The 13,628-nt window shown below is 36.0% G+C and overlaps 1 protein-coding gene across 1 annotated transcript; it reads left to right on the forward strand.

Moving 5' to 3' along the window:
• Window positions 1-827: 827 nt before the first annotated feature.
• Window positions 828-9,140, forward strand: LOC127520011 (ICOS ligand-like). The gene is made up of 4 exons (XM_051907731.1): window positions 828-976; window positions 1,800-1,840; window positions 1,917-2,243; window positions 8,558-9,140. The coding sequence occupies exons 1-4, from the start codon at window positions 966-968 to the stop codon at window positions 8,773-8,775; spliced, it is 597 nt and encodes a 198-aa protein (XP_051763691.1). The 5' UTR covers window positions 828-965; the 3' UTR covers window positions 8,776-9,140.
• Window positions 9,141-13,628: the final 4,488 nt, after the last annotated feature.

The following is a 13,628-nucleotide window of genomic DNA, read 5'->3' on the forward strand; positions in this document are numbered from 1 at the left end:
AGGGCCGCTGCTGGCCGCCGGTGTTTCAATGGAACGTTCTATTGAGTGTTGCTTCTTGTTAGTGTATATTCTTTGGGAGAACTAAGGGCTTAAATAACAAGGAGAGGTATGAGGAAACTAAATGAACAACAGGTGAACGTAATCAGTAACCAAGGAAACAAACTGTCACACACTAGGAAACTAGGTCAACTTACAATGACAGGAAACACAAATTCTAATTTGTGGGAACACCCCACAAGAGCTGCAGTTTTGGAGATGCTCTGACCCAGTCGTCTAGCCATCACAATTTGGCCCTTGTCAAACTCGCTCAAATCCTTATGCTTGCCCATTTTTCCTGTTTCTAACACATCAACTTTGAGGACAATGGGTGTGTTTCAATTCCCTAGCTCCTGAGCTCGTTAATCAGTATATCGTGTACACAAATTCGGGCACTGGTAAGGACAGTAAAGGGTACTGATTCACTACATTGGGACACTTATGACTCTATTTCTGGCGACGTGACAACGTCCTCATTGTACAAAATCACTACTGGTATTTATGAACAACAGCAGAGCTGATATCTTTCTGACATTTGAATTTTTACGTAATAAACACAAATCTGAAAATAAAAAGTCAGTATTTTATTTTGTGTGCAGTATTTTATTTTTGTGCATGAAATTTGAGTGTACATTTCTAATTTAAATTTTAGTATTTAAAAGCATTTAAAAAATACAACAACCGTTCTTTATATTTTTTTCTCGCCATGGTTAAAAAAGAAAATGGATGTAAAAGTAGCCCACACTGACCGAAAATCTTCATCACACTCCAGCACCGCAGGAGTCGCTGTGCATTTTTCTAGCTGGTTTGCAACCCGGCAGTAAATTTACATAAGAAGAAAACATCGCTCGGGTCCGGTTTTTCCGCATCTGTTGTCGTAAACATTTGTATTTCAGAATTATTAATATACATGAATTATATCGGGCACTATGATCATCGGGTATGTTTATGATTTTTAAGTGAAATTCTGTTTTTACAAAATACATTGTGTCCTGGAACCGCAATTCGTACAATGGGCCTAAGTCCTGATGGAGACGCTCGCTCGTATTTACATTTGGCCTGGTTTGTTTTGGTATTTAAGATAGAATTATAAGGAAAACCCTTTGCACGTCATTAATACATTAAATATGGATTGATTAATTAATGATTAGCATCTACAGGAAAATGTTGGTTACTAATATTTTGACGTAGTGATTAGCTGTTAGCAATAGTTGTTTTAATTTAAATCTTTTGCGTCCCGGTGCATGTGTTTAGCTTTATTTGATAGTAATTTGTTTGGCCTAATCTTACAATGCATTCAAGATATTAAAGTTTTCACCAGTAGGGTAATATGGGTAAAGATGCTCTCTTAAGAATATTTACTGCTTTTACTGCTAAATCATATTTAGCAAAGAGTTTAACATTTACAAGATGATGATGCAACACCCAATATAAAATATTAAGGGAAATGCATAGAAACATATATTAATTTAGTTGTAAATGAATGCATTTTTACAATTTAGTTGAACATTGACCTGCAATTTAAAACCAGTTAACCTGAATCCACTTGAAGTCACCAGGAAATAAAAATAGTCCATTCTTATTTTTTATGAATATTGCAACGATTTGTCAGGACAACCAAGCAAAACAAAATCAAGTCCCGTGCTACATTTTTTTCTTGTTCGAGAAGCTGTTTTTAAGAAGCTGTCGCAACTTCTGTTTCATGCCGACTTTAAGAGATTAAGGAAGTTAAATGAACTTGTTTTTTTGTTTTGTTTCTACAGTTGCTGTTTCACCTGTGTTTTTGCAGTGCTGATAAACAAAGGTGAGCATCAGAACAACACATCTGAAAGATAAACTGATGCCACAGACTGTGTGTTTTACAGTTTCTGTCTTTTCAGTGTCTCTGGAGGAAACAGTAAAGGCTGATATTGGCGGTTCTGTTGTTCTGCTGTGTTCTTCCACTGAACATGATCTTAAACCTCAAAACACTGAAGTACATTGGAGACACAATGGCAGTGAGATTGTGTGTGATATAATTAAGGGTAAAAGTTCAGTAGAGCGGCAGGACTCACAGTACAAGAACAGAGTTGAAACTTTCCCTGATGAGTATCTGAGAGGAAACTTCTCCATCAAACTCAACAATCTTCAATACACTGATGCAGGAGAGTTCAGCTGCCTCATCTCACCCTCATCTGAACTTCAGACTGTACAGCTGAGCATCAAGGGTGTGTAAAATTATTTGATTCGTGTATGAAGTTGGTAACACTTTAGAATAATGGTCCAGCATTAATAGGTTGCTAAGCAGGAATTAATGCAGGACAAATGAATAGTACTACATTAACACTTCAGCTACTACTATTAGCTAATATGGAAACAAACTTAACTGATCATTAAATAATAGCAAATTTAGGACGGTGATACTTCCTTATTAGGTAATCAATAATTGCTGAATGAGATTAGCCTCAATAATAACCATCAACTATAAAGAATTAACAATTAATTACTAATCACAACATTATCGTGTGTCTTAGGCCCTGTTTACACCTGGTATTAAGATACGTTTCGTATCTTATGTATGTTTTTTTTTTTTTTTCAGATCTTTCAATCTAATGGACAAAATAAGCTCACACAATTTACAAGTGAATGCGCCCAGAGACGGCAGAAAAACACACAAACATTGTGCTCAAACAAAACTTGGGTCTTCAGCTGACAAAGTTTAAATCCCATCTGGCTAGCACGCTTTCCATAAGATGGTCTTTTATGGTTGTTTGAACACATTCGATCTCATGAGCGTTTACACTATGAAACCAATCTGGTCGAATGCGTTTTCGACTACCACTGGAAGTGGTTGAAAGTGGACAAGCTCAAAACATTTTAAACTATGTCGGCTGAAGACCCAAGTTTAGTTTAAAGATGAAAAATGTACCAAACACAATGTTCTCTCACCGTTCCAGATTTCTAACACTCACTGCGTTCGGTGTGGTTTTGCGGTTGTCAGAGCAGAAACGATGCACTCTGTATGTTTTTCGTTGTCTCTGGTCAAAAGATCTGAGAAAGCCTATTCATTTACCCATCCATAGACCCTCCCCTCGAAAAAATCAGTGGTTGAGAGTGGACAAAAGAGATGGACACCTGGGGCCTCATGTATATCGTTGCGTACATACAAAAAAGGCATTGAAACGTACATACTCAATTTTCCACACACGGGATTTATAAAAAATAAACTTAGCGTGTGCAGTGTACGGGAGCTCTAGACTGTGTGTACGCACTCTTTTACTGGAGAGAGCGAAGAAATGAAGTAAACAGAATAATTTAAACTCTGATATACACATTTAGATTAAATATTCCACTCTCATTAATGGAGTTAAGCACTGAAATTTCATGAAATTATTATCCAGAAGTTACAACATTTTTTATATTAATTTAAATAGAAATATTTGTAATGGATGCACTGCTTTTAACACTTTTCCTGTGGCATGCTATGTTTTAATGTTTTAACTACAGAGAGGATTGCTTGGCACATGATAATTCCCCTTTAAATTGTGTTCTAAATAGCAGAACTCAAGTTCTGAGAATTTTTTCACGCGAATAATGATTAATGATGCGCACACTTCGTCTAAGCAGATAGCTTAGCAATATAATGGCATAGTAGCTGCTTTTCCACTGTCGGGCCAGTGCGAGCCAGGGCTTTCATCGGGCCAGGCTAGGCTAATAGCCTCGGACCTGTAGCACCGAGCCCAAAATCAATCTGCATTTCCACCGTCAGTCCAGAAGCTCCGTAGCGCTTCACTAAAACCCGCCCGTAACACGCCTCTCTGGAACAACGTCACACAAACCCGTCATTTCACAAACAAATGAAAGTTTCATCAGAAAAATAATCGGAAAGAAATCACTGGAAACTAGCGAGATTGTAAAGTGAACAAGATAAAAGCAGGCGTTTGTTGGCATTTTGTTCCTTACTTAAAGATTTAAAAACCCAAACATCGATGTTTTACCAAACAAATTAATCATAATGAATTATTTGTGTCAAGATTAAACATTAGTCAAGAAATAAAGTGGTATTTACTGTTATTTCACAAAAGAAACTGTTATTTACTGTTATTTCACAAAAGAAAGAGGACACACGTACTTATTCAGTCGCGTCTGTTTCTGTTTATTTGTAGTCATTTGGGCATGGACGGTGTGTTTACATCACATTTACAAAGAATGATAATTTCTACAAATTTTCCACCAAAAATACGACATGAGGAGCTTTAGCACTCTCTCCAGTGACAGTCCCAACAGTTATATTTTCAGTCTGAGAAACAGAGGAATCCCGAAAAACTGGAGTTGCTTTATTTTATGAAATATGCGGAGCTAAATATGGATATCCGACAGTCCGTTAAGAGATGAGATGTGCTGACAGATAAAATAAATATACGATTGTGATAGCCTAGGTATATGATTTGTCTGATTTCTTCAAGCCGTCGTATTTACCATGTTTACTATGTTAATAGCGTGCATAGTCTTGGTGATCAGAATCCACATCGGATCACAAACAGAAGTTATTTCAAACACTTGCTGCTGTCTGAAAGTTGAGCTAAAATGTTTTTAAAAGTCTTTAATGCTGATGTTAGCTGGTAACCTACATGTAATCATCCATGGCGCCTCCATCTCCACACACAGATAAACTCCGCCTTTGTTCGTAACCACTCCCTGAAGCCCGAGCTGGCCCGCTTTGGACCAAGGTATTCGGCGGGCCGAAAAACCCTGGCCGTTGGCCCCGAGGAAGCCACTTTCCTCTGTCACTTCCGGGGCACGATCGTGCCTTGTGCCCCGCCGAGTAGAGTACCTCAGGGATGACATGTTTTTGTAGGCCAACCCGGAAGTTAGCGGCGCACGGGTTCCCTCGATCGAAAGCCTATGCATTTTTCCCATAGACTTTTGGAAAATAGCAAAAAATAAGCTCTGTGTTTAAAGGGTTAGTTCACCCAAAAATGAAAATAATGTCATTTATTACTCACCCTCATGCCGTTCCACACCAGTAAGACCTTCGTTGATCTTCAGAACACAAATGAAGATATTTTTGTTGAAATCCGATGACTCAGTGAGGCCTCCATAGCCAGCAATGACATTTCCTCTCCCAAGATCCATTAATGTACTAAAAACATATTTAAATCAGTTCATGTGAGTACAGTGGTTCAATATTAATATTATAAAGTGACAACAATATTTTTGGTGCGCCAAAAAAACTTTTATAGTGATGGCTGATTTCAAAACACTGCGTCAGGAAGCTTCGGAGCATTATGAATCAGCGTGTCGAATCAGCGGTTCGGAGCGCCAAAGTCACGTGATTTCAGCAGTTTGGCAGTTTGACACGCGATCCGAATCATGATTCGATATGCTGATTCATAATGCTCTGAAGCTTCCTGAAGCAGTGTTTTGAAATCGGCCATCACTATATAAGTCATTATTTTGTTTTTTTGGTGCACCAAAAATATTGTCGTCGCTTTATAATATTAATATTGAACCACTGTACTCACATGAACTGATTTAAATATGTTTTTAGTACATTAATGGATCTTGAGAGAGGAAATGTCATTGCTGGCAATGGAGGCCTCACTGAGCCATCGGATTTCAACAAAAAATTCTTAATTTGTGTTCCGAAGATGAACTTACGGGTCTTACGGGTGTAGAACGGCATGAGGGTGAGTAATTAATGACATTATTTTCATTTTTGGGTGAACTAACCCTTTAACAAAGGGTTATGACACTTACACGTTTTGTCAATCAAGATAATCTTTACAAGTTAACACAACATTTATACATTTTGAAGCCTAAATAAAGTCGTCAGATATAAAAAGATAACAGTAGGCAATCACCACCACCAAGCTTCCTCAAACTTTGTTTAAAAAACAACTTTATTTAAAAACATGCTCGCTGATTATGATCTGTGCTGTGTATGAATACTTAGCATTTCTCATGAAAAACTGGATGTCTAAATGTCCTGTTTGTCATGATGATGTCTAAAGTCCCCGCCAAAGGAAGTAGTCCCTTTTAGCAATTTGTTAGCAGCTGCTGTTTTTAAGACAGAATAAAGGTTTAAAAAATCACAAGCAGGTTATAACTGGTGTGTTTTATGTCATAGGCTAGATCAAAACGTGAAAATATTTAGAGGCTTTGTTAACATTATTTCAAGCGATTTAGCAAAAACCCATTCAAAAAACCTATTGACTTCGGGGCGATGGAACCGGAAGTCCTAAAATGCTAACTCGCTTCCGGGATTTGCCTACAAAAACACGTCATCCCTGAGGTACTCTATACCTTGGTCCAAAGCGGGCCAGCTCGGGCTTCAGGGAGTGGTTACGAACAAAGGCGGAGTTTATCTGTGTGTGGAGATGGAGGTGCCATGGATGATTACATGTAGGTTACCAGCTAACATCAGCATTAAAGACTTAAAAACATTTTAGCTCAACTTTCAGACAGCAGCAAGTGTTTGAAATAACTTCTGTTTGTGATCCGATGTGGATTCTGATCACCAAGACTATGCGCGCTATTACCATAGTAAACATGGTAAATACGACGACTTGAAGAAATCAGACAAATCATATACCTAGGCTATCACAATCGTATATTTATTTTATCTGTCAGCACATCTCATCTCTTAACGGACTGTCGGATATCCATATTTAGCTCCGCATATTTCATAAAATAAAGCAACTCCAGTTTTTCGGGATTCCTCTGTTTCTCAGACTGAAAATATAACTGTTGGGACTGTCACTGGAGAGAGTGCTAAAGCTCCTCATGTCGTATTTTTGGTGGCAAATTTGTAGAAATTATCATTCTTTGTAAATGTGATGTAAACACACTGTCCATGCCCAAATGACTACAAATAAACAGAAACAGACGACTGAATAAGCACGTGTGTCCTCTTTCTTTTGTGAAATAACAGTAAATACCACTTTATTTCTGTGACTAATGTTTAATCTTGACACAAATTAATTAATTATGATTAATTTGTTTGGTAAAACATCGATGCTTGGGTTTTGAAATCTTTAAGTAAGGAACAAAATGCCAACAAACGCCTGCTTTTATCATGTTCACTTTACAATCTCGCTAGTTTCCAGTGATTTCTTTCCGATTATTTTTCTGATGAAACTTTCATTTGTTTGTGAAATGACGGGTTTGTGTGACTTTGTTCCAGAGAGGCGTGTTACGGGCGGGTTTTAGTGAAGCGCTACGGAGCTTCTGGACTGACGGTGGAAATGCAGATTGATTTTGGGCGCTACAGGTCCGAGGCTATTAGCCTAGCCTGGCCCGATGAAAGCCCTGGCTCGCACTGGCCCGACAGTGGAAAAGCGGCTACTGAAGTAATTGCTCGGTGATCGACCGACGAGTAGCTATTGTACACAGTACTGTACAACCTCTGCTGAACGCAGGTATCCTGCTGCTGTCGTACACAGACAGACAGCAGCCTAATGATAACCTCTTTCGTGGTCTTCCCAGTATTATGAAAAAATACCATTGTATTTGAAGGATAGATTTTGAAGGAAATGGTAAGATATGCACTTTTTATTTTTAAAATGTTTTGTCAGAAAATAATTTACAATGCAAAAAGAAGGCCTATCTGTTTCTATTAAAATATATAAACATCCTAAAATATATGTTTACCTTATATGTTTTACCTTAGACAAAATAGCATAAATTATATTGGTTTAAAACAATAAGTAATACTATTTGGACAGTGGAAAAGAATGAGAATAACATTCTCTGAACAATATTTTATACAGTTTTCATTTATTTTTTCTAAAACAAGACAAGGACAGTGAATATTTTTTAGCAATGCAATGTGATGGCATTTATAGTCATATTTTCCTAATGTCTTGTACCGTTAAACATGGTGTCAAGTGGATGGGAATATGCATGGAAATGATATGCACATGACATAATGTAGTAAAACTAGGCGTTGTAAGCTCCATATATGGTTATTTCTGGGAGGAGGCAAGGTGGAGATGCACGTACGGACAATATTCCACTGACTGGGATTTATAAAGGGAATTTTGGTTTCGCATGGTTTTATAAATCTGAAAACTTTATGGATGAAATCTATGGAAAGTTTTATACATGAGGCCCATACACATAATCAATCGTCTTTTTACTCTGAATATAATTAGTAATTAGTGATACATTTTATGTCTATATTCAGAGTAAATGAGTTATTTTGTCTTAGAAACAAGATAATGTTGTGATTAGTAATTAATTGAAAATTCTTTATAGTTGATGGTTATTATTGAGGCTAATCTCATTTGGTAATTATTGATTACCTAATAATGAAATATCTCGATCATAAATTTGCTATTATTTAATGATCAGTCAAGTTGTTTCCATATTAACTAATATTAGCTGAAGTGTTAGTGTAATACTACTCATTTGTCCTGCATTACTTCCTGCTTAGTAGCCTATTAATGACAGACCATTATTCTAAAGTGTTACCATGAAGTTCACTAGTTCTAAATGAATCTCTTGCCTTTCTCACAGTGAGGTAATGTTTTTGTTGCAGAATCAACAGCAAAAAAGGAAAGTAAATCCACTGAACAAGAAAACCAAGAAGATACAGAAGCAGACAGTGTGGACACATCAAACTGGGTTTTCATTTTATTAGCTGTACTACTGTTATTTATATTGTCTATAGCCTGTTTCATTATATATTACTGTAGAAAAAAAAAAAAAAAAGCTCCCTCATTTTCTCCAGCCATGACTGAAGACAAAGAACAGTGACACAAATGACATATCATGCATAAAAGTTTCAAATTTCACATCATCTCACTATTTTTACAGCTGTCACTGGGTGTTTCTGGTGCTCATGCTTATGTTTTGTGCTGTTATATACTTGCTCTATGCACTGTTTGTTCTTGCTGAATGAGATCTTGAAACACTGAAACGGTAGCCATTTTTAAAGGTAAAGGACCAATGAGTCTGTCAATATGTTACTGCCTTAATTCTGAACTACAAGGGTACTTCTTGTTGTGTTTTCCAATATTGTAATATGTATTTTGTATTCTTTTTTAAATTATTTTATGTGTGTTCAAATTAAAACATTTACTGAATCTGATTCATTATATACAAATAAATAAATAAATAAACTGTGGTAACAATTGTGTGTAATATAAGATTTAGTTGAAGTGCATAATACACAGATTGCACATTTGGATAAGACACTTAACAGATTTCCAGTGGACAGTATCTTTCTTTTTTAAAATAGTTTTTATAGAAAGTATTATGATCATATTAACCCTCCCCTGAACATAAGTAGCCTTATTATGTTACTCCTAAACCTAATGTTGTCTTGTTAACAATTACAAAATATAAGACTTAGTTTTTAGTGTCTTAAGAATGTAGAAGGTGCTATAAGAGGTCCCTTAATAATATTAGAATAATGTTGGATGTTGCTGATTACTCAGATTTGAACTTGTCAGTTGTCATTTCTAAGAATAAGAGTAGATGTTTTTATATTGGAAAAACTAAATTTTCGGTTTCATACTGTAGAATCGTGTCTCTCAAGGGTCACATTTTGCTTTCTAAAGCTGAGAGATTCTCCTCTGGCTTGTTTAGCTACTTATTTTTATGTTGATATGATTATGAACTTTAAAGTATGAAAATAATATTTTTGGTTTTATACATTGTATTGTTACTTAGTCTTTTGTTTTTGGTTATAGGTGAAATGAACAGCAATAAATGAAATAAGTAAATGTACTCAAACTTACCTGAGTATGATAAGCTTCCTTTCACTGATGTTTTCATTCTGATCCTCAAGTGAAACACTTCCCTGAATTATGTCTCAAACATTCCTGCTGTCATTGTTTCAATACACTGTCGTCATGACTTCAGTTTATTATTATTACTGAAAATGCACAACAGGAGCTTCCAGTTTTATCCTTGTTGCTGACCTGCAGAGAAAATGAAAGAGAGAATGAACTTGACATTATTTGCAGAGATTTTTCCATTTATTTGCCTTTCAAATAAAACGGGAGAGCAGAGTTTAACTTGATGTTTATTACAGTCAATAACACTAGATGAGCGGGTCAATGGGCAGGTGCATGTTCTTTATGATTGGCAGCTAGCAATGCTTTTATAATAATATACATTTTGAAGCCTAATGTTTATCAGTAACTGAACATCGTTAATGAGAATTGATCAGTGAGGAAGTGAGAAACTATTTGAACATGATTTTACTAAAGTTATTTAAATTATTATTTTCTGAATTATGTCTCATTGCTGTCATGTCTTGACTTTAGTTTGTCACTGTAAGAGTATGACAAGAATGCAGAGCTTCCAGTTACTCAGGGGGCGTTTACACGACACCGTTTTCAAATAAAAACAGAAAACTTTTTATGCGTTTTGGCCATTCATTTACATGGCAACGGCGTTTTGGGGGCCTGAATACGCAAACTGTTGAAAACGATACCATTATCGTCTCCGTGTAAACTACAAAATGTGAATCTGTGAAAACGTTGATGCGTGTTACATGTTCAATAGGAATGTGTGTTTAGCGCGAGTGCTCTGTAAAATAATGCGTATGTGCAGGCGTGTAGTCTTTTTTTTTTTTTTTTTTGTTTAAAAAGTGACATGACAACTACTGGCCTGGCAGCATAAGCATTTTTAGTCGTTTTCACAGATCCGTGTGAACGGGGATCGTTTACGTTGTCGTCTGTACAGATTTACATCGTAGTCGTGTAACTCCTAAGAAGGAGGTTGGAGGGTTTAGGTGGTTGAACATATAGCCTTTTTTTTTTTTTTTTTTTGTCAACAATTTGCCTTTCGGAAAGTTATGAAATTTGGCACACAGATAGAGGACAGTCTATTAACACAACAATTTTGTGCAACACAGTGCAATTAACACAGCAATTTTGGAGTCTCTAACTCAATCGCTCTAGCACCACCAACTGTCCAAAGTTGCACTTACGTTTATACTAATAACTTTTGAACTGTAAGGGCTAGAAACAAAAATGGACATGAGGCTGTATCTCCACAATGATTTAGCTAGTCTGACCAAACTTGGTTTGTGTTATGACAATCATGACCTGAGGGTATGTTTGGGTGCAGTGCCACCTAGTGGTCAGGAGATATGAAAAATGGACATTGTTGCTTATAACTTAACAGTTTGGTCAAAAATCACAAAACTGGTCGCATTAGATTCGTGCACCACGCCGAGTCAAACGATACACAACTATCCCATGTTGGCCATTTTGATATTTGACGTAAAATGCTATATTTTACGAATGCATTGGCGTATTGTTACTAAGCTCAGTATGTGTCTTCAGCACCGTACCCTTAAGGTATTCAAAAAGTTTCGGGGCAACAACACCTTGTAGTCAAATGTTATAATGAAATTTTTCAAAAATGCTAATAGCTTTTGATTAAATTAGCTTAATCTAATGAAACTGTTCTTGATAGATTGCTTGTCATGCCGTGAACATATATATCGATTTTGCCATATATAGTCAGCTGAACTTCCTGTCTGCCATTTTAATTTTCTTTCAAAACCTACTTTTTCTAACTCCTCCTAGACCGTTGGTTGGAAACTGTTTTTGTAGACCACATCAACAAATTTAATGGCATGCCAAAACGACTATGCTTTGGCATATTGACACCAAACTTTGCATGTGTCATTGTCATACTCTGACCACACCATATCAATTCAGTCACCTGTCATCTATTGGTTGAAAGTGATAAACAATTAAATCATATTACTAGTGACTTTATTTTTTATTTTTCACCCATTTTGCCTAAAATCATATAAATATGTCTTTAATCGCTCATTGTTGCAGTTGGTCTGATGCTCCCAGCTATGCTGGCATAACTTACCTTGCCTTCTTTGTGCTTGGGCCCTTAATTGCTGCTTGCAGCTATATTTATTATTGTTGTTTGAGTTTTTATTTTATTTACTATTATTTATTTGAAAATCAAGCACATGTAAAGCATCACAGTTTACAGTTGTTCTCTGCTGCCCTCAAGAGGCTAAAAATGTAAATGTTTTATTAGGCATTACATTAGTGTACAATTAAGATCAGCAGTTCTGTGATCCATAATAAAATAATACATGAATGAATACAACATCTGCCAACGTCGGTAACTGAACCAGTTTAACCATGTGAATCATTGATCTCTTGGCAGAAACTGTTAACTGTTCTCCTCTGTTTTACTAGACACAGCCACACAGTCATGATCAGATTAGTGCAGATTTAGTTTGAACTTGGGCATGAACACTGGAATGCTCTCACGTGAGATTTATCTATCATAATTATTCCCAAAGGGAAATAAACTGGTTGTCTCTCTGATTATTGGGTGGGTAATGTGAGGGGGATATGGGGATTAGTTGCTAGTTAACGAGGCTGGATTACCTAACATATATGCATGTATGATCAAATAATATTAAAAACAGTGGTTATAAAAACACAAAAACTGTGCTTAATGAATTGATGATGTTGGTGGGGTATTAGGTGTTGAAAAAAGTCTGTATGTGGTCAGAGCAAACTTGACTTCCTCTGATTGATGTGGGAGACGTTTTTTCCTGTCTGCTTCAGAGCTGCAGTAGATTCGTCTGAAATGTTGTGAGAGTGGAACCAGGTTTCATTATATTCAACTGACTGTTTTAATCAAGCCAGTGACATGAGGATCATTCAGCTTCAGCTCTGTGAGTTCATTACATGTCATGAATATATTTCAAGCGCTTTATAAACAGTAATTTTATGTGGTTAATTTTATTTATGATGGATGTTTATCCATTTTTTTTATCTTATAGATGTATTGTTCTTTTGTCAAGCTGCAGTGGCAGATCAACTAATAGATTTGGGATCAAATGTGTCCATAAACTGTGATCTTGATGAAAATGAGGTTTATTGGATTTTACTGAAAACACCAGATCCTCCAACAGTGATTCTACGATCATTCCCAACACCACAATCACCTTTTTACTTAAATAAAACATTCAGAAAGAAATATTCAGTGCAATTTAAACAATGTCTAGTTATAAATAATGTGACTGCTGATGAATTAGGAGTTTATTACTGTATGAACACACGAACACCTCCAAAATTCAGCAACAGCACCAGACTGTACTTCACCGGTGAGTACATTTACTTTTTCAGTAAACAAGGCTTATTGATGATCACTGATTTCATTTGTCATTTACTACTTTATATTTTTTTTAGATAGGCTACTTATGAAAAACTTAAATATATTCTCATTTATTATCAACATCAGTTTTACAAAATTGTAGCCAGTTGTTACAGTAACAGACTGTGGACACTTTTCTTTCCAGAATCAACTCAACTAACTGAGTGTCACAATCATACAGCGGTGAATACTGATCAGAACCAGAATCAGACACAATGGCAGATTATCATAATATTTGGTCTGATGAATGGGCTTCTGGTAATTGTGCTGATCGGTGAGAGATTTTCAGCCATCTGTAAAAATATTAATTTAATGTTTTTCTCCAGTTGAAAGAAAATAAGGAAAATATAATATAACCTTTTGTAAATTTTAAATCTAAATTCATTGTTTCATTTTTAAGGGCTTGTAAAGTTTTTTGTTGTTGGAAACAGAAGGTCTGCAGAACCATCACAGCT

This window comes from Ctenopharyngodon idella, chromosome 10 (genome assembly GCF_019924925.1).
Source record: "Ctenopharyngodon idella isolate HZGC_01 chromosome 10, HZGC01, whole genome shotgun sequence".
Lineage (NCBI taxonomy): Eukaryota > Metazoa > Chordata > Actinopteri > Cypriniformes > Xenocyprididae > Ctenopharyngodon > Ctenopharyngodon idella.